The sequence below is a fragment of the Pleurodeles waltl genome, chromosome 5, assembly GCF_031143425.1.
Source record: "Pleurodeles waltl isolate 20211129_DDA chromosome 5, aPleWal1.hap1.20221129, whole genome shotgun sequence".
NCBI lineage: Eukaryota > Metazoa > Chordata > Amphibia > Caudata > Salamandridae > Pleurodeles > Pleurodeles waltl.
This window is the reverse complement of record NC_090444.1, coordinates 1,715,260,505-1,715,286,497: the sequence shown is the minus strand read 5'-3', so window position 1 is coordinate 1,715,286,497 and position 25,993 is coordinate 1,715,260,505. Positions and strand designations below refer to the sequence as shown.

Genomic DNA, 25,993 nt, shown 5'->3' with positions numbered 1-25,993 from the left:
GCACTTCTTACCAGCCCTTGTGAATGTTACTGGAATAGTCCTTTCCTCCTTGGCACCAGATCCTGTATGACACTCACAGTTGTAGTTTGCTACTGTACTACCAAATGGACATTTGGAAACGTCTGGCTGGATAGAGTAAGCAACACATGATGTATAGGGTGTTGTGTCACCTGAAAAATAAAGAAATGGAGTGATGTATGAAATACATGATAATAAGGACACTACACTGCTCACAAAGGCTGGTGAAATGGTACCCTACATAGATAAGGAGCATGTTTTCATTTCAGCTCACACTGGATTGTGCTAGCAGACAAACCTCGCCATTTCTAGGAGCATTCGGAAGGAATTTCTCACTTCGAGAAATATGTTTAAAGATTTCTAAATATATCGGCTAGAATACACAGATTTGTGAGACATTTCTGAAGAGAAACCCATTAAATAGTCCAATACTTCAGAGTTCAGAATAGTACCCAGGAACATCATTTTTCTGCAGCAGTGAATAAATAGATGACAATACAAAGTGCAGATCCCTGTTCACCAAACTAACAAGGAATTTCCCCATGTGCCATGTAAGAAGCCCAACCCTGATGAACACCCACGGATGAGAAATCACTTTTATGTAAGAGCCACATGCACACAAAAACATACCATGATATAGCTTGTAAACCTATAAAAAATGTGTAAAATGTATGTTTTAAAATGATCACTCTTTTCCTCTATTTTATAATGCTACACACAGCTTGTGTCAATGGTAGGGTATCACATAAAGGTAGAATTGTCAGAGCAAAGTCATCAGAAGATACTGTGATTCTAAGTCTACCATTCGAAGCCAGTTGTTGTGGCTCTAAATTAGATTGTTAAAGGAGCAAGTGTGCAAATTTCCCAAGTGTTCTTATGGTTCATTTGGAATCTAATGTTGGCCTTACTCGTAGCTCCATGATATGACCTGGCAAAGGGCTGCAAGGTAGTGAAGCTTTGGTGAAGAGAGCCATCAATTTCAGTGTACAGGTCAGTGGGTTGACAGATAACTTGGGACAGTAATACATAATATTTAAAAGTTATTTGTCAGTTGCAAAAAAAAGTATGACTTAACTAGGTTAGTGGGCCTATAGACCCTTGTAGGACTTGATGAGCCTCCTTCTAGTTTTTGATGAACCTGGCAGGTGTTTCAGAGAGAAGAACCCTGTACATGAGGAGATCTACCTCCAATTTTTAAAATCTCTATAGATTCAGTGTGTATGTGTTGGGTAGCTGCTCTTCTGTAACTAGCTAGCTGCAAATGCAGACGGACCATAGAAGGATGCTGACATTTAGTGATTTTTGTGGTTATACTTCACCCTGAAAATATGGAGATTTAAATGAAATCTTACGGAGGAGTAAAGGCTTTTTCTACTTTTCACTTCAAATCTTCTACTTTGAAAGCTGCTGATGTTGGGAAGCAGGGTCAGGGTGATGGCCAGTAGGAGTGGTACAGGATGTGCAAAAATAGACACCTTAACGCTTAGCTCACTTTAGTAGGATAATCCTTTTAAAATATGTAGCTGGTGCAAGGAGGAGGGTTACACACTAAATTGTCAGAGAGTTTGAATTCTCATTATACAGAGATCAAATGAGCAAATTCCACAGAGAAGGCTTATTATAATCCCTGTTATTTGCAGAGCTATATATTTCTTTTAAAATGAAAGACTAGAATTAAAGAGAAGGTCTATGAATGACACCATTACTCAAATAAAACTGATTAAAGGGGTGCTGAATTACATGTAACTCATGGAAGACAGTAGACATTTGTGTATGTAAGTAGGTATGCATTTTGGCTCATACAGGTTGAACATTAGATAGCAAGCAATCAAATTTTGTTCTTAGCCACATAAAGGAGAAATATCTGTGCCGAGGGGCATGCAATGGAGACTTTCATTACAAGAAGGAGAATTTCACCCAGAGCGATAACTCAGGGTGAAGTTCCACCACCCCAATTCCAAGTGTCTAGAAATGTATTGGGTCTATAAACTCCTAATCTGATAATTCAGGGCCCAGAGACACCGGATCATTTTTAAGGCTGCAGGTTGATGGCTGTGAGTAGCAACATAGACCTTCCTCGTCCAACACCTGAAGCAGGAGAGGGAAGCAGAAAAATGCTTCCACGCAACACAGTGAAGCCTGTCCTGACCTACTGATCACCACAATACCGCTTCATCTCCATCAGTGCCCCCATTGACACTTTCTTCCTAAAATATCAGCTATTTTCTCCCTGGAATTAGAGAAAAAACTGAATTGAAAAGCACCTGGTATTTTTAGGTCCCTTTACTTATTTCCCATTTCCGGAATACAGTGCGTAATTGGCAGATTTGGATGCAGAAACCCTGTCCGTCTGTCATCCCTATTACAAAATCTACTGAAGTTGTAAAGAGGGCCATAGTGTAAGAATGATACCATGCACTGCAATAGCGAAGTTGTAGAATGATGACAGCTACTGAGAGAATATAATAGTGCACATACTGTTCTCAATCTATTTTGCATTTTGTCTCTAGAATCATCGCTCATTCTCCTTTTCTCCTCTTCCCTCTGACTCCTGAGTTCTTATCCTTCATGGCTCTACCTAATTCCCTCTTCCTGTTTTTTCCCTTCTTGTCCTTTTCACTTTTGTGTACTACTGGTGTTTTTCTTTTCTCTTTTCATCCACATTAATTGCATTTCAGTTGTTCTTGTTTTTGCCCCTTTCCTCACGTTTCTCTTTCCTGTTATCTCTCTTTAATTACATTTTTGTAATCTGTGTTTTGGCAAAAAAAAAAAATCCCATTTATCTTACCCTCTTCCCAATTACCCTCCTTCTCTTTTACTTTATTTCTTCACCCTTTTTTTGCCAGCCTCGCTGTGTGAATTCTTTTATTTTATTTCTTCACCCCTTTTTGTCAGGCTCACTGTGAGAATTCTGGTTTGCTATGGACGGTGATTTGATATTGTTAGGTGAAAGCCGGAATGCTCACTCAGAGATTTCTATGAGAGACAGTTGGGAGAAAGGAGTTCAGTTGGTAGATGAGGTTCAATTAAGGATACCTACTTACCCTGCTGTGTCAATAAGTTCTTCTTTGGTTGCAATCTTAACATCACGGGACTAAACCTCAACATGACGGGAGAGGATGTGTAGCTGGTAGATAAAACTGGCACAGTTGCAGGTTTCTGCTATTGCATAGGATGATAACATTTTTGGGTGGCCCTATTAAAATGATTTAGGTTTAGGTTTTTGTACTGGGGAAAAGACTACAGTAGTCACTTATTGGAAAATAGGTTATTGGTAAGGGCAGGTAAGTACCTACACTTAGCAATAGGCCACTAACCTCCACTCAGGTCCAGTCAAGTCTCAGTAAATTAAACCTAGCTCAACTCTTAGTAGCTTGGCAATGAGAGACAAGGCTTAACTTAGGAGACAAAGCGTAAAGCATTCAAATATCACAAAACAGTAATTAAATAAAACACAGGAAACAGTTGAAAAATCCAAAATCAATTTATAAACATAGGAACTATTTTTAGCTTTAGAATTACACCAAAATGAATGAAATGAATATGAGATATGAATTTTTAAAGAATTATTGCTTTCTAGCACATACTGTAGAAACAAAAAGCACCAATCTGGTCAACTGATCGCACCTCCACCGGGGCAAAGTCAAAGTTTAAGGCCGACCGTGATGGAGCCCGGCTCGGCTACAGCCCGCAGGAGGCCACGGTCAAAAGTTTACCCGAGGACTTAGTCGTTTTTCTGAAGATTTTCTTCAGCGGGAAGAACCTGCCAGTCCAATCCGACCTCCTGCAACTCTTCCTCAGATACGCGTCGCGGGAGCCCTTGGTGGAGATTTTTACCTTCAGGCTTAGTCGTTTTTTTGGGGTGAAAATCCTTTGACCGGGGCAAACCTGAATCTTGGTGCGATGTCCTTGGAGCCCTCCTTGGATACGCTGGCTGGGAGGTCCCGGTCAACTTCCTACGTTCGGACTTAGTCTCTTTTTTGGAAATTTTCTCCAAACTTCTGGATCGTCTTCCAGATGTTCTTTTAAGGTTCTTTTGAGGTCCACAGTTCCCCCCAAGGTTCCAGAAGCTCTGAGATGCTCCTTGGGGGTGTGGACTACAACTCCCAGAATGCACCTGGCACAAACTCCTTTTTGGCCACTGGACAGTGGTCAGCTGGTTGGTTTCTTCAGGAGTTGGTGTAGGGGACTCTGGTTAGCACGTTTTCACCTGTAGCAAACAGGGAGTCCCTCCTTGAACCACTTGAAGCCAGGCAAAGTCCTTCTTGTGGTGAAGCCCAAGTGTGCAGCTGGTGCAGTCCTCTAGAGTGCAGTGTCCAGGTGCAGGCCAGGGGTCCAGCAGGGCAGTCCTTCTTCTTCTGTAGTTCTTCCTTGTTGAATTCTGATAGGGATCTCAGGTGTGGGTGCAGGTCTGCCAGTTTTATCCTTTCACCTGGGTGAAAAACAGGGGGTTCCTGATTCTCCAATCAGGGTCAGGGTCCTTCCCCCTGTGATGACCACTTCCTGGGAAGTGTGGCAAAAATCAGTCCCAGGGAGCAACATTCCTCAAAAATCCATCATGGCTGAAAGTGATTTTTGGAGGTTACGTCTGGCCGAGCTCACCCACTGGTGTGGCTAACAATCCTAAACACACCCCTCTCCTGCCCTCTCCTAATCTAGTCAAGGGGGCACCTAATTGTCTAGGTTTGCAGGATGTGAGGGTGTTTCTGGGTTGCTCCAAATGTCCTTCTCTGCCTTTAAAGACCAGTTTGGCAGCCCTCCCCCTTCCTGCTTCCCCATCCTCTGAGGGGAGATCTCCTCCCCCAGGCACATCTCTTTGTGCTGAGCCAGGTCACTTCACATCTCATCAATGCAGCCTGGCCAGGCTGCCAGAAGCTGGCCAATCAGAGCACAGCAGAAAAAACACTGCAGGGCTGAAGTTCGCAACTTTTCAGGTAAAGTTTAAAATTCTTTACCTGAGCAAGTTATATTAAATCCAACAATTGGAAGTTGTGGGAATTAATATAACAATTAATTTGATACCAATCTTCTGGTATCTGTTACTTAAGGGGATTTTTAAAATTAAAATAAAGTCTCCCCATTCTAGCCCATGGAGGCCATTCACTACAATGAGGGAAAAATGAATTTGGCTGTTTTACCGCACCAGGGCTTATAAAATTATTTTTATAAGGTCCCTGCTTATAGTTACATTGCACCCAGCCCTAGGGGCACATAGGGGACACCTTAGGGGTGACAAATATGTAAAAGTAAGTTAGTTTAAGACTTTGGAACTACTTTTAATTCCAAAGTCGAATTTTCATGTAACTTTAATTTAAAAGCAGCCAGCAAGGCAGGCCTGCCTTTAAAATGACACTGGGCACCGCAACAGTGGACTTATGGGTGCACTACCTATGCTAGGGTCCCTAAACCTACATGCCCTACCATATAAGGTTGATTTAGCCAATTATAATTAGCCTAATTTGCATACTGATTTTACACAGAGCACGGGCACCATCAGAGTCAGAAAAACACCAGCAAAAAGTGGAAAATGGGGGCAAAAAGTTAGGAGGCGTCTGCAATCAGCCCTGTTCTCTCACATCACTGATGCCAGCATGACAGGGATTGGAGCAGTTATTTTGCAGGAGAACGTTGAGGCAGAAAGCGTAATTTATTTTGCCTCACATATGTTGAAAGGAGCTGGACTTATTTATTCAGTTATAGAAAAGAAAGTATTGGCTGTCTGTAGAGCGGTTAAGATATTCAGATTTCCTGTGGGCAGTACCTTTTAGTAAGGTCAAACCATAAGCCACCGAAGGAATTTTTTATGAAAAAGGGTTTGGGTTCAATATCAACAAGTATTAGAAAGTGGGTTGTGGAGTTACATGACACACTTTTGAAATGGAGTATATCTCTGGAAAGGTTAATTGTGTTCAGTTTATTTTTCAAGACTTGTGCAAAAAGGATGTGAGGTCAAAGAGGAAGTTCTAGATGATGATATGTGGTTGGAAGAGAATGTGTGTGTGGTCAGTGATGGAAATAAACCTGAAGAAGAAAGTGACATTTCACAGGAGTCCCTTCTGAGTAAATACAAAGGGCCTCATTACGACTTCAGAGGTCCTTTCATAGGACCGCCGAAGCTGCATCAGGCAAAAGGCCACCAGTAATGGAGGTCTTTTGCCTGCCATATTAGGAGTTTTCCGATGGGCCAGCTGACGAAAACAGCATTTCCGCCAGCTGGCCCAGTGGAAAACTCACCACATTGCCGCCGGCTTGTAATCGAGCCAGCGGCAATGTTGTGGTGTGTCGGGTGCAAATGTAAATTAGCACTTGTATAGCGCACTACTCACCCGTTAGGGTCTCAAGGCGCTGTATTCATACCGCTATGGAACCCCTCCTGGCTTTTCCCGGTGAGGTGCCCACTCCTGAGCACCCCCAGGGTGAAGCCAGGCATCCAAGCACTGTTGGGGCCGTTGTGGAGATTAAGCAAGCTATTGCCCAGAGTTGCAGAGTAGGACCCATGCATTAGATTAGGCACCGAGGCGAGAATGATCTGGTCAAGGGGAATTGAGCCCAAGACCTGCCGAAGCGGGACTTGAACCCTGGTCTTGAGCCAGATCTCTGCTTCAGGATCTGCCGCTCTAACCATTGAGCCACACTTCTCCACACCCTGCAACAACACCCTTCGCACATTTCACTGCCCGTAATTCGGGTAGTGAAATGTGTGAAGGGGCTGTCCATGGGGGCCCCTGCACTGCCCATGCTAAGCCCCTGGGCAGTGCAGCGGCCCCCATTGGGCCACCAATGCCCATTTACCGCCAGCCTTTGAATGTCCGCGGGACCGCCATGCAAAGGCTGGCGGAAAGGGGACTCGTAATCCCCAGGGCAGCGCTGCTTGCAGCGCTGCCCTGGTGGATTGCGACCACCGAGACCACCAGGCTGTCAACAGGTGGCAACCTGGTGGTGCCATCGGTCAGACTGTGGCCCATCTGCCACCTCATAATAGGGCAGTGGGATCACCCTGTCTGCAGCGGTCAGACCGCCATCGCAAGTGTGGCGGTCCTGAGACAGCCACACTCGTAATGAGGGCCAAAGTGTTTATAAATGAAGGTTGGCCTGAAAAAAAATTCTTAGAGGAAAACCTACAGCAGTTTTATGAATTTAGACACTTATTATCTTGCAGTGGAAATGTAATGTTCCTTGGTACCACATTGTTCGTTCCTTCCAAATTGAGTGGAGAAGTAGCGGACATTGCTCATGAGGGGTATTTTAGTATTTACAAAACTAGCAAATGCTCCTGTGCAGATGTTTGGTAGCTGGGAGGAGATTTGGCGGTTGACTGGTTTGCTAGAGTTTGTTCTGAGTTTTTGGCCAGTGATAAATCTCTGAAAACATATGTTCCTCCCATGGTGTGCAGGAGACTACCAAGTAGGCCATGGGGAAATTGATCTATAGATATTGTAGGATTGTTGAGAGGTGAAAACAGTTTAACTTTCTTAATTGTGGTGGTGGATATGTTGCCTGAGGTCATCTGTGTCAAAAGCATTACATTGCCTATGGTGATCTGATTCTCAGAAGAGCTCTTTCACAGAAAGGGTCTCCCAGACAGTTGCAACTGGAAAGAAGTTTTGTTCCAAAAAACAGATTTTTGTTAAATAAAGTGCGGTATCCTTCATAAAAATTGTGCTTTGTATCCCTCAGAGACCAACAGCATGGTTGAGTGTTTCAATAACGCACTGTTATTTGCCAAAGTAAATCAGTTGGACTGGAAAAAAGAATTACAGGAAAAACTACTTGCTTATCGATTGACAACCAGCAAAACTCCTTTTGAGCTTTTTAGAGGTAGATGACCTCATAATAAATTGGTTCCAGGGTAGATGGGTTGGAGGAAAGGTTAGGGGGGCAGTCTCCACAAAAGATAATTGGAGATTGAAAGAGAAGGAGTCTGTAACAAAGAGGGGAAAAATATGTGGAAACCACCCCAAACCAGCCAATTTCATAATGCCCATTTAGTCAAAATACAGGAACCTGTTCGGAACTGTGAAAATTCAAAGCGTACAGAATCCAGAAAAGTTATTAAACTTTTCAAAAATCTCATTAAGACCACAGACGGCGGAATTTGAAACCACATGAAATATGCAAATGAAGATGAAATATGTTTTGGGATAGAAGAAGCAAAGGAGTAGTGAAGAGACCTTTTCATTTAATCTGTTGATGTACCTTCAAGTTTTAGTTTTATTGTATGTTTTCCTTCCTTCAGCAAGATTATAACATTATTGCAATGTTGTCTCAAGGTAGTCTTTAATTTTCGTTCATTGTTTTGGGAGAAGATGTGTGGTAATTCTGATAGCTAAGATGGTGATTTGATATTCCCAGGTAATATTTGGAACGCTCACTCTGGGATTTCCGGAAGAGACAGTTGGGTGAAAGGAGTTAAGTTGGTGAGTGAGGTTCAATGACAAATATCTACTTACCCTGCTTTCTGACGAAGTTTTACTTTGGTGGCAAACCCAACATCACACTCATCTTAACCCAAACGTTGCTCTTTCCCTTTCAATTGTTTTCTCTTCTTCCAACCACTATTTCTCTACCTATTGAATTATATGTTCCCAAGTTGTTAAGATGGTCTTTAGGAGTTCTAGATGTTTGAAGACTGCCATTCCCACAATATGGCCCAGGTTTATTATGGCTTTACTCTGTCACAAAGTGACGTAAAGTAATGCATTGGTTTTTACTTTTTGGCACAGGTATTTTAGTCTCAAAATGTGCTCTTTCCTGCGTGTAAAAAGCTCTTATCACTGTTTTTCATCAAGGGAGCATACGTTTTGACGAAAACCCCACTCTACTCACATAGTCAGACAAGGTTTTGCATCAACCAAATGTATGCCTCCTTGAAACAAGTGTTAACAAGGGAAAATGTGTTAATTTCTCCAGAAATTCACAAGATTGAATGAGTGCTTAAGTGCACAGCACACATTTAATGCTTGGGATTTTTTGTGAAATTTCCGAGGCATAGAAACTTATACTAGAAAGATATGCTTTCAATACAGGTCCTATGACAGAGCACACTCACATCTGCTCATTGGTAGGAGGCTTCTTAGAGTGCATAGGATGTCAGTAGCAGCAGGCCATTCTTAGTAATGTTTTTGTCCTTGCACAATGCAGCATAGAACATTTGCTTGGTATAAGGCAGTGCATGAAAAAAAAAAAATCTGGTGCTAAATGTTGTTTTTCAAATAGTTCCCTTTACTCCAAGCCCAATTTACAAGCTGAGACTGGAAGTGCTCAAGTATTTTAACTATAGTTTGACTGTCTGGGTACAGGACTATCCATATTATACCATTTGGCATGTGAAGTTATATTATTGTGGTGCATTAACATTTTCAGCTGCACCAAAATGCGTCATGAGGTGTTTATATGCTACTTTACTCTTACCTGCATTAAAATTGTATTATTTTCCTGAATTAATGTCTTATCCTTGAGAGCAGCCATGCTGATAATTTTGGAAAGATTTATGCTATTTTGGTCAATACTCTCAAAGTTAAAATCACATTTCTGTTGCTTTCATATTTTATAGTTAATCCACCTATTTGTAATTGATGCATTCTACACTATTTGCACAGACCTGGTAGTAATATCGCGCGGGCAATTTTGTGACTCATGGCTATTACATATGCCTATGGCATAATGGCTTTTTCACAATGCCTTTATTGAAATAAATATGCTTTAACAGGGCACAAAAGGTGCTAAGATGTAAGATTCACTGCTTTACATTAGAGGAATTACCAGAAGAGTTCTCTTAACAAATTAGAGGAATCAGTCCTTACTGGCACATGATCCACAACTGTGGAAAACAATTTTCTGGAAAGGCTACTGGGATTACTGGACCCTTAGTCTGCTGTCGTAAGTCTGCAACCTCTGAAGGTGTGTGTTGTTGAAGTGTCCTGGAGAAAAGGATGTTTATTGTCTGCTTAAGGACATCCCAGTTGACTCATGAACCTGAAGGGCAGAATTAGTGCTTAACATGCTGTGCTCTATCATAGCCTAAGTAGGAATTAGTCTATTTTACTCTAGTGACAATATGGTAGCATTATTTCTATGCTTCACTCTCCTCGTCACAATTCTAATTCTGTCATGCTGTATCATCCTGGTTATTGCAGTACATGCTTTGTTATCTAAGGTGCAGTCGCTTCATTAAAACCTTATTGAAAAATATACTGCCTCTGTTTGTCATTGTGTATGTGAGACTAATGTAACTGAGAGAAACGGATGAGACCTGAGTAACCACGATTTCCTTGAAAAGTCAATTGTGTCATGCGCTCGGCTGCCCAATCATCCCTGCTCTCGGGTAGAGGTGAGGCACTAATAGTTAGCCAGAGCAAAACCAGGATTAAGGCAACAGGTGTCACCTGTAGTGGGTAAAGACTCAGTCTCCCACACCTTAGGCAATTCTGCAGCTCAAATCCAGTAGTCTCATTAGAATAATGAGAGCCTATGCGACACTTGAAATGAAATGGGGACAAAACTGAACTCATGATTCTCTGCAATCTCCCGAATCCACACATGAACCTGGGATGGTCAAGCCATCTGGGAATATAGCCTAATGGGGGTTTGGCTAGAAAAATCCTTGACTATGGAAATGCAGGCAATAAAGCAAGCTCAGGAAGGTTTGCACTTGTTTCCTCCTCCTTCTAAAAAAATTGTGGTCCAGGCACTTATTCTCTCTCTCCTGGACTATGGAAACTAATTTTACCAGTGGCTCAGAGGATTAAATTTAAAGCCATCTGTATAGCCCAAATGTCTTCCCTCAATAAAGGTCTTGAGATCTCCTCATATTTGATTGCACCTTGTATACCAGTTATCCATTGCAACCTGTTGGGCTGTCATTCAGGCAATCAGAAAAGCCAGAATCGGGGGCCTGACTCTGAGATAAAATGCCGCAAAACTCTGGAACTCCCCTCACCCTTCCCTGTAGACAGTCAAATTGGAACTCCCATTCCACAAATCTCTGAAATGTTGGCTTTTCAACTGCACCCCCTAGTTCTCCCTTGCCCAGCTGGCATCACACTAATTAGTGCTGGGACGCCTACGGGCAGCTATGCGTTCTATAAGTGTTAGATAGAGAGATAGAAAGCCATTCTTCAATCAAGCAAGAGCCCAATCTAAGAAAGTAGGTAGGTCCCAGTATTGATGGTGTAATACTTGAATGATATGAGAATGCTGTTGTCCCTTCAATAGTTAAATTGAAGAAATAAGAAGGAAATATAACTTAGAGATTTCTCTTTAATTTCAGTTTACAGAAGCCTTGATGTTAAAGAGTTTACAGGAAGCCTTGATTTTTGAGGAAAACGTTGAATTCATAGAGAAAAACTCAACTTCTTTGGATTTCTGCAGCCCATTTTGTGTGGCTTTGAATAGCTTCAAAATATGGAGTAAGGGAAGGCAGTGCAAATCTCTGCATTGCTGCGCTATGCGCAAGGAAGGCATTCCATGGGTGTTGTGTTGGTGTTTCAACACAACTCCCCCTGGGTTTTTATGCATTTCCAGATTTACCAAACATGGTAAACCTGGGAATGCGTCATAAAGATACGCTCCCCTTGACAGGCGTAATGAGTAGAAATATCTTTATTTCTCTTTGTTTTTTTTCCCTCTTGCTATGTGTGCTGCATTCTGGAAAACAGCCTCACAGGGTTGTTTTTGTGCAGGGAGTTGCCTCTTCCTGCACTAAAGCAATCATGCATGCAACACGGGCACCTTTGCACCATGGTGCAAGGGTGCCTGCATAGATGCTAGGCTGCCAAAAAGGTGCCACTGCAGGGGGAAAGGACAGGGATGTGCCATGCGTGATTTCCCTGTTACACAAGGCAGCACAGCAAGGTGACTTGCTGCACTGCCCCGCGCTACAAAACCCATAACTATGGGCCAGAGTGCTTTGTTGTTAGTGGATTATAGAATCGTTTTTTGTCTGTTTTCTGTCTAATGTAGCTAGTTTGGTAAAGTTTAATGTGTATGTATTTTGGGGTACACGACAATGGCTGTGAACTCGCACATGTCCGCAAATGGCCCTGTAAAACTTTCTTAACGTCCTATTTACTTAAGGTAATATAAGAATTGGGTAGAATGAGGTAATCCATTTTTGTTGTCCAAGATTTCCTGATCCTGAACCTTTAGTTTAATTTTAATTATCCTTGCATTTGGCACATATGACAATGTTTGTATTGCAATGAATATGGTTAAAATGTAAGTTTTGGCACATTGCATTCTGGTGTCTAAAACTAGTGAGAGATCGGTCATGACAATATTATATGCACAGAATATAATAAATGTCTGAAGAAGAAAGAGAATTTACAACTGGGTAAAGATCAGCCGTTGCTTGGTTATTGGAAACATAGAAGAATTCACAGCCCAAAAAGCTTACACTTCAGTACAACTTAAAGGACGTTCTACATTGTCAGGTATGTTTTTACAGCTGCCACATTACCTCTTTTAATAGTCCAATTCAGTATACATTTTTCTCCTGTAAGTGTTATTAATTGCATAAAAAGTTGACTATCCGACAAAAGTTGTCACTCAGATGGCCAAGCAGATTCATATTTGGGAAAAATCCACAGCAGATTTTCAGTAAGTATAGAATGGGGTGGTCGATGGGGAATTCTGGTGAGTGTCTGGGCTTAGAATTCCGACACAGAAAGAATTTGTGGTTGTCCTCAAACATTTCTCATCCTTGTCTCAGTGGCCACTCTGGCCACACCATTACATCTATCAGTAATAGTATTTTCATAAATGGTGTGGATGTGTACATTTCCAATATCTATATGTAGTGCAGGAGAAGGGGATTCTCAATGCTGAAGACTAGTTTCCAGGAGGAGAAAGATAAGACAAAAAATATTTACAACCGCAGATTATTTGCAATCTGGACAATACGAAGGAGTGAGTACCTGTCAGAACTGAACAAGGAGATGTTGTTGGTTTAGTGTTAATTTCCATTGGAGGTTTTTGAATGTCCTTAGTTAGAAACCTAAACTGGTTATAGGTGAAAACCTACAATATAAGATTTCTGTCTTTAAAAAATAGTTGTGTCAGTCCCCAAGTAAAAAAAAAAAATATTAGACATCCTGTCATTGTGATTCAGGCATACATAAGGAAATGCTGACACTACTTACCAGAAATGCCTCCCGCTCCAACACTGCATGTTGCTTTAAGGCTTCCAATGTTGCCATCAGTGCAGCATTTGAATACGTCTACCTTGTCATTACCACACACAATGTTGGCATTACTGTGAACTGTCAGCAGCTGAACCACAAGATGTGTACTCTGTACATATAAATTAAGACCATCGTCCAATGAGCAAGTGTAGCTTCCTGTGGGTGAAATAAGCGTAATTAAAAAACAAAACTACCAAAGATCATTATTTGTGTGACTTAATACTTGACATAACCATTACCTCAGACAAGACACTTCACCATTCATTGTTCATGTTGTATACTTGATTACTAGGATGACTTTACTATTTGTGTTCTTGTGTTTCTGTCTTGCATTTGCCAATCACCATCAACTCCATCTTTGTGCTTAGAGGAGGCAAAGGAGTGGGATCAGGGGCCTCCTAGTGGTGAAAGTTATGTGCAGTGATATCACTGTGGCTCCTGAGGGCTCCATACTAAAGGTGTTGGCTCCTACTGTGCAATCATATCTCACCAACCATAAGCTGCTGCATATATATGCTTGCATACCTAAAAACAAAGGTCTAGAAGCAATTCGACACTTTCTTGCAAACATACTAACATGCTAGTGAATATGATCAAATTCATACTGGACAATAATGTATTTACCCATGAAGGCAAATGGTATAGACAGGCACAGGGAGTTGCGATGGGCTCACATTTTTCGCCTTCATATGCTAATCTATACATGGGCCTCTTTGAAAAAACACATGTGTTTGAATGGTCCCCCCCCATCTGACAGAACATATATTTTTTTGGGGAAGGTACATCGATGATGTACTCATGATTTGGACTAGTGATGAGCCACAGTTGTTGGAATTCATAGATCACGTCAATGCAAATGACTTTAACATCAAGATGACCTATGAACATAATAAGGATCGTATCCAATTTTTAGATCTGGAAATATATGTTAAGAACAACTGTGTACATTCTAACCTATACCGAAAATCCACTGCTTGTAATGCATTACTACATGCTGGAAGTACTCACCCCACCGCTCAAAAGAATGCCATCCCATTTGGGGAAATGATTCGGGTAAAAAGAAACTGCAGCAATAGCAAATTATGTGATCATGAATTAAACAAACTAGAGAACAGATTTCTCCAGAGAGGATACTCTGCACAAACCATAAGCAAGGCTAGAAAGAAAATAAACAAAATTCAAAGGTCTTCCCTCCTAAAAAAGAGTATTAATAAGAGTCGATCATCAAAAGGACTGGTGACATTCTGTACCCCGTTTAGTCAGAACAGTCAGGACATCTACAAAAATCCTCTGTAAAAACTGGGGCATCTTACACACTGATAATACTCTCAAACATCTATTGCTGACCAAACCCACAATGATTCACAAGAGAGGGACTACAGTTCGAGATCTTGTATGTAAAAGTTATATACCATTGTCCAAGAATAAATCAACTACCTGGTTACCTAACAAACCTAAGGTTTTTTTTAACTGTAGTAGATGCAATGTATGTAATCTTGCGCTGCACAAGACTTTCAGTTTTAACTTTAATGGTAGCAAAACATACAAAATTCAAGAGTTTATCAATTGCAATACTAAATATGTAGTCTATATACTAATATGCGAATGTGGAAAAATCTATGTGGGAAGTACGATCAGATCCTTAAAGGAAAGGATTCAAGAACATATATGTGCTTTAAGGAATAACGACCCTCTGTCACCCATAGTACGCCATATCAATAGGGAACATTCTGGAATAGAGGTCCCGATGCTGAAATACATGGGCATTAGTCAGACACAGATACATCCTAGAGGAGGAAATCGTGAGTTGGAACTTAGAAGAAACGAGGCGAAATGGATACTCAGGCTTAAGAGCATAAGAATGGGAATGAATATTGATCATGAACTGCACTATTTTCTATGATTCCATATGTTGTCTAGAAATCTGTCAGAACTGTTTTGTGAAGTGTTATATGAATAATGGATGTACCTGTCAACAATCTACTGATCAGATATTTATACGTACGAATATATGTTACATAACCTGTACAATGTATCACCTCTTGGATCCCATGATTTCCCCACATACGATATCTTCTTACCGCACAGGGAATTTCTATTCGCCCTACAGTCCACCGATGAATAGCAATATATTGCATGAATATCTGAGTCTTCTATATGCACACTATATCATCCTTTCTTATTGACAACTATGAACAGATATATTGGATATGTGGTTGACATCGACAAGTATTTTTCGTCACTATTTCACATGACTCAACCATCCCAGTCAGTAGATACTATGATAGTTATAGTCACCTATTTCTCATCATGACCTTAATACTCTCATTACCATTCCAACATGACCTCAGGGGTGCCATTAAGGCAACTTTCTACTTTTTCTTTTTTGCCCGTACTCACTAGGAACATCAGGTTCATATTTGAGCTGACCTGTTTTTTGACCGATATGTTACTAATACTAATCCAGTCACCTACACTGTAGGATGGCGACCGTTTAATCATATATTACTACACACGCGTTCTAACCACAGCATCTTTGACGAATACCACTGTGATCTATCGTTCCATAGACTGTTCAAGATGGCGTCCATTAATTTCATGATATTTTGACTGCGGACTAGTCATTTTTCTGTACTCTCTCAGGTAAACTGATCTTAGACATACATCACCCTCTTTTAGGGGGACTGGTTGTATGTTTACCAACAATTATAACATTGATTAGGGTGGTTCAGTTTTGATGAATCGCCATGTTTTTTAATATTATTTGCTTTTAGCTTTACACTCAGAATGCGAACTGGCGTTTGCGCCGCGGTCTTTATCGGCGGTCGCTACTTTCGGAGATTTGCTGGGGACAATTGCCCCTTGTTACAATTCTCTTTTTTAGGAGTACTATTATATTCACTTTATATCGATACCCTACCAACCTGGCATTATACTCAATTGCCGGTTGGTTATCCCAAGATGGCGGTCACTTATGATGACTATCCCAACATGGAGGTGCTTTTTCAAAAGGAAGAGTCCTCTTTCTATTGCATTCTCTCACGTTTAAAACGAGTCTCACAGGCAGCCGATTTTTGGAAACCGCCACCGAAGGACTGACCTAGGACAACGTATCACTTTCAAAAGTAACGAGGGGGGATAGGCTATATGTGAGCATTCCCCGACAGTTATTCACACTTCAGAAGATACTTATGATTAATGTCTGTTTCTGATCCTCAGGACTCTATAGACAAGTTTTGGGGAGTTTCCGTCTATTCATCTCTCCCTTTTGGATTAATAAAATAAACCATCTTCCTTTTTTGTTTGCTTCGGGCGCCTTATTTTGGGATGCCAGGACCACGTTGGACTGATATTTACTCAATTCTAATATAGGAGATTTTTATCACAGGTCAGTGGTAACGATTGGACCAAACACATTATACAAATCTGTTCACATAGTAATTTCTATTGTTTGAACTATGTAACGAGGGGGGATAGGCTATACAGGAGCATTCCCCGATAGTTACTCACACTTCAGAAGATACTTATGATTAATGTCTGTTTCTGATCCTCGGGATTCTATAGACAAATTTTTGTGGAATTTCCGTCAATTCATCTCTCCCTTTTGGATTAATATAATAAACCTTCTTTCGTTTTTGTTTGCTTCGGGCGCCTTATTTTGGGATGCCAGGACCACGTTGGACTGATATTTACTCAATTCTAATATAGGAGATTTTTATCACAGGTCAGTGGAACAATTGGACCAAACACATTTTATAAATCTGTTCCCATAGGAATTTCTATTGTTTGAACCAAGGGATAGTCATGATTCCCTCTTTTACAGACTCTCCGTGACCATTGAAACACTTTGGACCAACATTTTCTACTCTAAATTATGAAGACTCTAATTGCTTTGAAAAGTTATAAAAACCCTAAGGTATAAAATCTAATATATCTTTTCAGTTGTCAATACACCCGTTTGGGTACATAGTCTTGAAACTAATAAATAATTATGCACAACTTTCAACCTTCTGGGGCAATTATCACAACGTTTTGGATCGCTGGAATAGAGTAAAATAAATATGCATGAGGCTCTTGCTGCCTATTGATGCTCCTCTTATTTAATTTTGGTTTTTCACCTTCCTCATTTCCTTTTATCACTTCTTTTGATTTTAATACATTTTTTTATACTAAGCAATACTTTCTGGAAGCATGGTTTCTGTTTGTTTTTCACACTTAGGAACTGTTAACATCTATCTGTGGTATCATGGTGGTTTTCACACTGGGGATTTTGGAATCTTATGACACACATATCGTCACTATTATGCCGATATATTGCAGGACACTTCCAATATTCATGTTTATATCAGCTTGGACATTAACGATGCTAGAGGTATAAACAAACCATTTGAATTTTGTTTTTGTCAGCCTTGAGAAAGTCCCTTAGAGGACGAAACACGTGTCGGCTGAATTTGGATGAACTGAACTATCCTTCTTTCGATTGGATGAAGAGAAATCCTTCCGCTTCTTAATCTTCCGAGTGGATAATTTCATCCCTCTCATCAATTCATGGGACTGTATATGATCACTTTCAGGGGATGAACCACCCGTTGGTTGATGTAATACATATATTTGTTAGTGATTCTATTTTTATATGGATAGGCTTTTTGTTATGACACTGTAATTATATTGTTTATTACCTTTTTTTTTTGGAATCATGTAAATTCTTCTGTTTACACATTATTAAAATCAATATATATGATTTATCTAACCCCATATAATTCTCTTTTTTCTGTAACTTCTTAAATTAATTCACAGTGCACTGATACCATTTTCGTGGGGATCTTTATACTATGTTTCTCTCATACATTCAATGAGTCATGACTATCTGAACACTACTCATAGGATGATATTATTATTTGTGTGCTCCATTCTCTTTTTTCTATAGAATTAACTTGCTGGTACAAGGTATCTTGTTCCGACACACATGCTTGACAACAGGCATGTTTTGAATGTATGAGCACCTTAACAATACTCTGTACTATAGCAATGTGCAGTAATCTTTTGATTTTTCTGTTGTCAACTTCCTTCAAAAAGCATAAGCTGCTGCATGGCTGACCACCCATGTTAGAACAATCACCACATTGATGAACCTTTATCACCCTTTTGTTGGTGAGCAACAGACAACATAATGTGGAGCACTTGTCAGAGGACATGTGACACGAGCATCCTCCATTGGAAAATACACTGGGTGGGTCTGAATGTGGAAATAATGAGCATTTTGTCATATGGAGACTGCCAAATATTTGCTATGCTGCAATTATCACAGTGACATTTTTACACTCATATAGAACTAGCAATTCTGGAAAAACACCACCAAAGTCTCCCCACTTCTCTTCAGTGGAGCCTTTACAGCAGTAGAACGTTGACATTCACATACCACTTTTTAATGAAACATTTTATTGGATTTGTATCTTTCCCCATGCAATCCAACAAAGGAAAAAGAAACTGGGTACACAGTGACTCCCTTCCTACCCTGTCACGCAGCCTGACCCCCAATACAAAATTCAGAAGTTTTTTCTTTGAAGTTTTGTATTACAGAAACGTCTGAGCACTACATACATTACACAAGGAACAATTCATTTTTAAGCACAGAGTGATTATGGGCTGATTTAGATTTCAGGGAACGGGTTACTCTGTCACAAGGGTGACAAACAGCCCATCCGCCAAAATAAAAATCCCATTATATCCTATGAATTTATATCCCGGTGGACAGGCTATCCGTCACTGTTGTGACAGAGAAGCCCATTTGCAGAAATCTGAAACAGGCCCTAAGTGATCAGCCCAAAGATTTGAGCCAATCCCGAGACTCAAACCCAGTTCCAGTGAGGGCAGCTCTGGTAGTTGTGTCCTAGTTAAAAGTTACAATTTGCATACTAATCATGGCTTTTCCCTGCTTCTCCCATTAGCAAGCAAGCAATTCCACTTACAGCAAACACGTTTTGTAACGGTTTAAGTCAATGTCAGTTGTTATTTTTAGTAGCACCAACCTTGGATCGTCTGTCATAAAACCCTCCTAGAATGGCTGAATGATGCTACATGGCCATATTCTGTGCAACAAACTGCCTGTGTGGAACTTGCATTTAAGGCTCACAGGAAAAACAATATATATATCTATACTGCCAAAGCTTAAAGAGTGTGAGATACGTGTGGTGCAAGTACTTTTACTGAATCCTGTGAAATTGAAAGGCGAGAACAGACGCACATGGGGCAATTCTGGCCTCTCACCATTCACAGTCTTCCAGCACTCCAGCTTCCAAACATCTCCCTTCCATGCCATCCGCAATTTCCCAAAGGAGTTTCAGGTGTTGAACACTAGTGAATGGTATATTCGTGACACTTTGCAGACCTTACTATGCCTTCCGGTGGATAGTAATCAGGGAGCTTGAACAATTTTGCAATAAATGGGGTCAACTCATGCCACATTTGGAGGTACTGGAAAAATTGGCCTTTATGTAACTCATATTCTTCCTGTATGTCTCCAAATGAGCGTTTGACTGTTCCAGTCATTATTTCTCCAGGAGAAATTTCTATTTTGACCATAAACCTCTGCACCTATTACTTAGGAAGAATGCAACTTTTGTGTAGAAGGAGAAGCAGGCCTTAGCATTCAACAACATGAAGACAGAATTTAGTGTAGTGCCATTATTACGCCTCTTTTCACCTGGTAAGAAGCACTGTAGTTAATAATTAACATATTCTATCACTGAATAGAAAATGCTTGCAGGTACCTGGGCTGTAGAGCAGTTCAAAACCTTTGTGAGGGGCATTGTTAGTTCTAATTCTTAATGGGCATACATGCATTCCACCAAAGCAACAGCCAGGTTAGTCAGACTTAGGGGTAGATTTATGGAAAGTGGTGCTACCCCGAGTGCAGCACCACTTTCCTTGAGCCGCTTAGCACCCCCCTACTGCCACCATGTGTGTGCCGTATTTAAAATACAGCGCACCATGGCCCAGGGTAGTGGGCAATAGCACCATTTTTCAGGACGCTATTGATGTACTCTGCAGGAGTAGCGCCAAAATGTTGGCGCTACTCCTGCAGAGTACATAGGGGCCCATTCTAAAAATGGAATCCCCTTTTTAATGCCTGCTCTTGAGCAGGCATTAAAAGTGCCATGGAAAATGGCGCAAGGAAATCTCATAGATTTCCTTGCACCATTTTTCCGGCTCCCCTAATGGGGGAATGCCCCCATTACATACATTATGGCTAGCGCAGGCGCTGGAATTTAAGGGCCTCGTTGGACCACATTAACATAAAAAATAATGACATTAATGTGGCGCAAGTTGGCACTAGGGCATTATAAATATGCCCCTAAGTGCAAAAGTACTAGAGCTCATTTTGATGTTGAATATATTCCTGGGTGGAGAAACAAAAGAGCGGACTTTCTCTCACACCCTCCATGTTCTTGTGAAGAAACAGATGGTAATGGCGAAACAGAGTCACAAGCTGTGGATTGTTTGGTGGCCAGTGTGCTTTGGAGCAATGGTGATGGTAAAAGTGTTAGTGAGGAGTGGTGGAGGAAAGTTATTGTGAAGGACCTGGTAATGAACATAGTCATTGAATACTCAGGTGGTCATTCCGAGTTTGGCGGTCACTACCGAAGACCGCCGTGCAAATGGCCGCAAAACACCGCCAGCAATGGCGGAGCGAAGACTGCCTCATTACAAGTAACCCATACAACACCGTCAAAAATACAACACCGTCCGCCCAGATGACGGTGGGAAGGAGGTGGTTGTACCACTACCACCGCCAGGCCGAGATCATACCGGCCGCCAAATTATGAGTCATAAATCAGCATCGCGGATCCCAACACGGTGGCAATCCATTGGCGGCCCAAACCGCCACGTGAAAAGAAATGCACCACTGCATTAACACTGCACCAGAGTGGACAACACCAATACCCAACACCTGAGACATATACATACACCTAGTGACAGCACTACAAAACACACCCCCACGCATACCCAGAACCCTTTGCAACTAGAAACTGTGACAGAGCAAGAGAAGAGCACACTGAAAGGGGACACTGCACCTAGATACCACAGGCAACTACATACTGCGCACGCATCGCACAACACACCCCTGCACACAAACACCACAGAACACACGCACAAACCACCACACAAATTCACAAACACAAAAAGCACACCCATAATCCCTACCCAACATACATCCCCACCCATAACACAACCACCTTGGCACCATAAAAAAAAACAAATTCACAGAAGAGGAGCTCAGGATAATGGTCGAAGTAATAGTTAAAATGGAGCCGTGACTGTTTGGAGCACAGGTCCAGCAGACATCCACTAGACTCTGCCTTCCTGACCGAGACCCGGATGAACTCCTCCTCCGCGCCTGACATCGTCATAGCCATCCCAGACGGCTACAAGATCACCCGCAGGGGCCGCTCCAACAAACCAGGAGGAGGCATCACCATCATCCACAAGAACACCCTTAGGATCACGACCAACACCGAAGACACCCTCAGCACTGCCGAACTCCTGCACTTCCAAATCCACACTGACCCAAACACCACCCTTCAAGGGACCATCTTCTACAGGCCCCCCGGCCCGCGTCAGCAGTTCAGTGACTCCATTACCGACATCATCAGCACGCACGCTCTCGTATCCACTAATTACATACTCCATGGAGACTTAAACTTCCACCTCAAGAACACCAATGACAAACAACGCCGCCAACCTGCTCGACAACCTCTCCAACCTGGGCCTCAAACAGCTCGTCACAACACCAACCCACTCCGCAGGACACACACTCGACCCTATTTTCTTCGCCAGCAATCACGTCTCTTTTAGCCACACCACTGAACTCCACTGGACAGACCACCGCTGCATCCACTTCTCCTTCAAGAAACCCACAACACACCACCACCCACAACGGATCCCCCACCGAACAAGGTCACCGAAGACCAACTTATCGCGACCCTCTCCCAGAACCCACCCATTGACACCACCGACACTGATGCAGCTGCCCGTAACTTCAGGCAATGGATCAACACCTGTACAAATAATCTTGCCCCTATCAAGAATCCCTTCAATAGACGCACTGCCAGAAAGGCCTTCTGGTTTACTGCCGACTTCCACGAATCTAAGCAAAGCTGCCGCAGACTTGAAAGAAAGTGGCACCAAGATCAGACTCTGGACAACCACACAGCCTTCAAAAACGCCATCCACAGACACCACCAACTCATCCGAGCCGCCCAAAGAACTACCTTCAAAGACCAAATCCACAACAACACACACAGCCACAAGGAGCTCTTCAATGTCGTGAAGGAACTCTTCAACCCCAGCTCCAACGTCAACTACATCCCGCCATCCCAAGACTTCTGCGACTCCCTAGCCTCCTACTTCCACTGCAAGATTGCAGACATCCAAGACAGCTTCAGCACCCAGACTCCACCGGCAACCACCAACACCACAGATCCACCTCTTACCAACCTCCTGCTCTCCTGGACCCCCGTCAACGACAACGACACCATCGAAATCATGAACACCATCCACTCCGGCTCTCCATCTAACCCCTGCCCTCACCACATCCTCAACAAAGCAAGCTCCGTCATTGCACCCCAACTACGGAAGATCATTAACAGCTCCTTCGAGTCTGCCACCTGCTTGGAGAGCTGTAAACACACCAAGATCAACACCCTCCTTAAAAAAACCAAGGCGGACCCAAAGGACCCCAAGAACTTCTGGCCTATCTCCCTGCTCCCCTTCCCGGCAAAAGTCATCAAGAAGGCCGTCAACAGACAACTAACCCGCTTCCTAGAGGAGAACTGCACTCTGGACCCTTCCCAATCCAGATTCCGCAGCAACCACAGCACCAAAACTGCCCTCTTCGCCGCTACCGACATCAGAACCAGACTGAACAGCGGCAAAACCACAGCTCTCATCCTTCTGGACCTCTCGGCCGTGTTCAACACCTTCTGCCACCACACCCTACGCTCACGCCTCAGCAATGCTGGAATCCACAACAGAGCACTGGACTGGGTCACCTCCTTTCTCACCGGCAGAACACAGAGAGTCGGCCTCCCCCCATTCCACTCGAAGGCCACCAAAAATCATCTGCGGCGTACTCCCTCAGCCCGACCCTCTTCAACGTCTACATGGCCCTGCTCGCTAACATCGCCCGATCCCACAACCTCAACGTCATCTCATATGCCGACGACACTCAGCTGATCCTCTCCTTCACCAAAGACTCTGCCAAGACCTACCTCCACAAAGGAATGAAGGCCATGGCCGAATGGATGAAGAGCAGCTGCCTCAAACTCACTTCGGACAAGACGGAAGACTTCGGCTCCACCCCCTCTGCGTGGGATGACTCCTGGTGGCCTGCCACTCTCGGAACCGCTCCGACTCCCACCGACCAAGCACTCAACCTAGGATTCATCTTGGACCCCTCACTATTCATGACCCAGCAAGTCAATGCCACCTCCTCCTCCTGCTTCAACACCCTCCACATGCTCCGAAAGATCTACAAATGCATACCCACTGAAAACAGAAGAACAGTCACCCAAGCCCTCGTAGGCAGCAAACTGGACTACGGCAATGCCCTCTACGCAGGAACCACATCCAAACTCCAGAAGAGGCTGCAACGCATCCAGAACCCCTCTGCACGCCTCATCCTGGACATCCCCCGCCACTGCCACATTACAGACCACCTGAAAGGCCTGCACTGGCTCCCAGTTAACAAGAGAATCACCTTCAAACTCCTCTCCCACTCTCACAAAGCACTGCACAATACCGGACCAAAATACCTCAACAAACAACTCTCCTTCTACACCCCAACCCGGCATCTCCGCTCAGCTGACCACTCCCTCACAACCGTCCCACGCAGAACCACAACCGGTGGTAGATCCCACCCACCTGCGCCAGACCAAAGACCTCCTTACCTTCAGGAAACTTTTCAAGACCTGGCTGTTCGAGCATTAGCAGCACCTCCCCCCTCCTTCTTCCCCTCCCCTCCTTAGTGCCTTGAGACCCTCACGGGTGAGTAGTGCGCTTTACAAATCCCCTGTTTGATTGATTGATTGATAGCCCGGAAGAACGACTTATGGCAGAGGATAGTCAACAGGGTGAATGCAGTGGGGAACCATCCACGCACAAGGGAGGTCATAAGGAAGAGGTGGAACAACCTTAGGGGGAAGGTACGGGCCATGGCTTCCAGGCATCAAGTAGCCATCATGAGGACTGGTGGAGGACCCCTACCACCTCCCCCAGAAATGGCACAGTGGGAGGAGATGGTCCTGGCCATTCTACACCTGGAAGGGCTGACAGGAATACCTACTGGACTGGACACTGGTAGGTCCTCTGTATCCACCGGCTAACATGTCCATGTGCACAGCATGTACCCCCACCACCCTCTCACCCCCTCACACCACCCTAACGTGCATAAACCCACCATGGACCCTATACCCAAACATGCATGCCACAGCCCCCCCACTGACACCATTCCCTCACAGCCCCACCTAGTGCATGTATGCCTCACACAGCAGCAAGTACCACAACTACCACAATGCAACACTCCCTACCCTTGCATTACTGCTACATCCAGATCACTGCTCTGCAATTGCACGTCATACCATCCCCATCACCAATAAGTAGTAGGAATGCACATCAGTTAATGGCAATGACAGCACGACAAATAATGAATGTACCCCAAAATAGGCCCATTGCAACTTTCCACTGATAGTAACACAAGCAGTGGACTGGTAACTGTCAATGCCATTAATGATCTGCAAAAACAGTTAATGACGGCATACAGCCATGTGTGTCACTGCAACCAAACCATCATCTGACATAATACCTCTCATTACACAGGTCTCCCACGTACTGATACACAGCAGAGGAGGCCAGTGACAGAGAGCCCAGGCCAGGAAGCAGGTCCTACAGGTCCCAGGGAAATCTGGATTCGGACGACAAACCTGGCCAATCAAGCATGAGTGGTCAGTCCACCACCACCAGACTTACCCTCCCCATTACTCAAACCACCTCCCCTGTGGCAGTCAGTGCACAGCAGAGCCCACCTTCCCATACCTGTGTCCCAAGGTCACATCAATCATCAGTGTACCCCACAGGGGCAGGAGTCAACGGGGATAACACAAGACAATGACGGTCCTGGTGTCAGTCGGAGGGGGCACACTGCACCAGGGGCACAGGGGGCAAGGGCTAGTGGGAGGGCAATTGTGGGCCAAGGGACGAGGCAAGTAGAGGACACGACTGGCTAGAAGGCCATCACCAGAGTACTGGGAGCCTACCAGCAAAAAATGACAAGATGGGCCAGATAGTGACCACCTTGCAGGACACCCTGAGTCTGCAGGGGAAATACCACCAGGAGGCAAGCCAGCAGTGGCAGGCACTCAATGCCACCATGGTCTCCAAATTGGGGGAGTTCAGGGAACTCAATAACATCCTGCGGACATTCTCCACCCAACAGTAGGCCCCATCCAGTAGTCAGTCAACACCACTGCCCTCAACATCAGCACCTGCTTCTGGAATGAAGGCCCAGCAGGAGGACCCACAGGCCACTAGCACCCCTACCCCTGCAGCTGAGGAACACCCCGCAAAAGAGGTCACCCATAGAGACATCCTGCAGGACCTCAGCCCAATACCAAGCCCCTCTACGAGGAAGTGATCCCCCTTCTGAACTATCACCCCTGTGTGCCACTGTTAAACCCTGTTGGCTGGCCAATACCAAGGTCACATCTTTCTGAGGCAAATGGATAAAGGAACTGTGA

At 43.4% G+C, this 25,993-nt stretch overlaps 1 protein-coding gene across 1 annotated transcript in view; it reads right to left on the bottom strand.

Moving 5' to 3' along the window:
• The window catches only part of LOC138296695 (adhesion G protein-coupled receptor F5-like), a 578,562-nt gene that overhangs the window by 252,989 nt on the left and 299,580 nt on the right, over positions 1 to 25,993 (bottom strand). Inside the window, exons 10-11 of the mRNA XM_069236067.1 lie at positions 13,158 to 13,355; positions 12 to 170 (exon numbers count right to left, since the gene is read on the bottom strand). Coding sequence (XP_069092168.1) covers positions 12 to 170; positions 13,158 to 13,355 — 357 coding nt within the window. The remainder of the gene's footprint in view (positions 1 to 11; positions 171 to 13,157; positions 13,356 to 25,993) is intronic.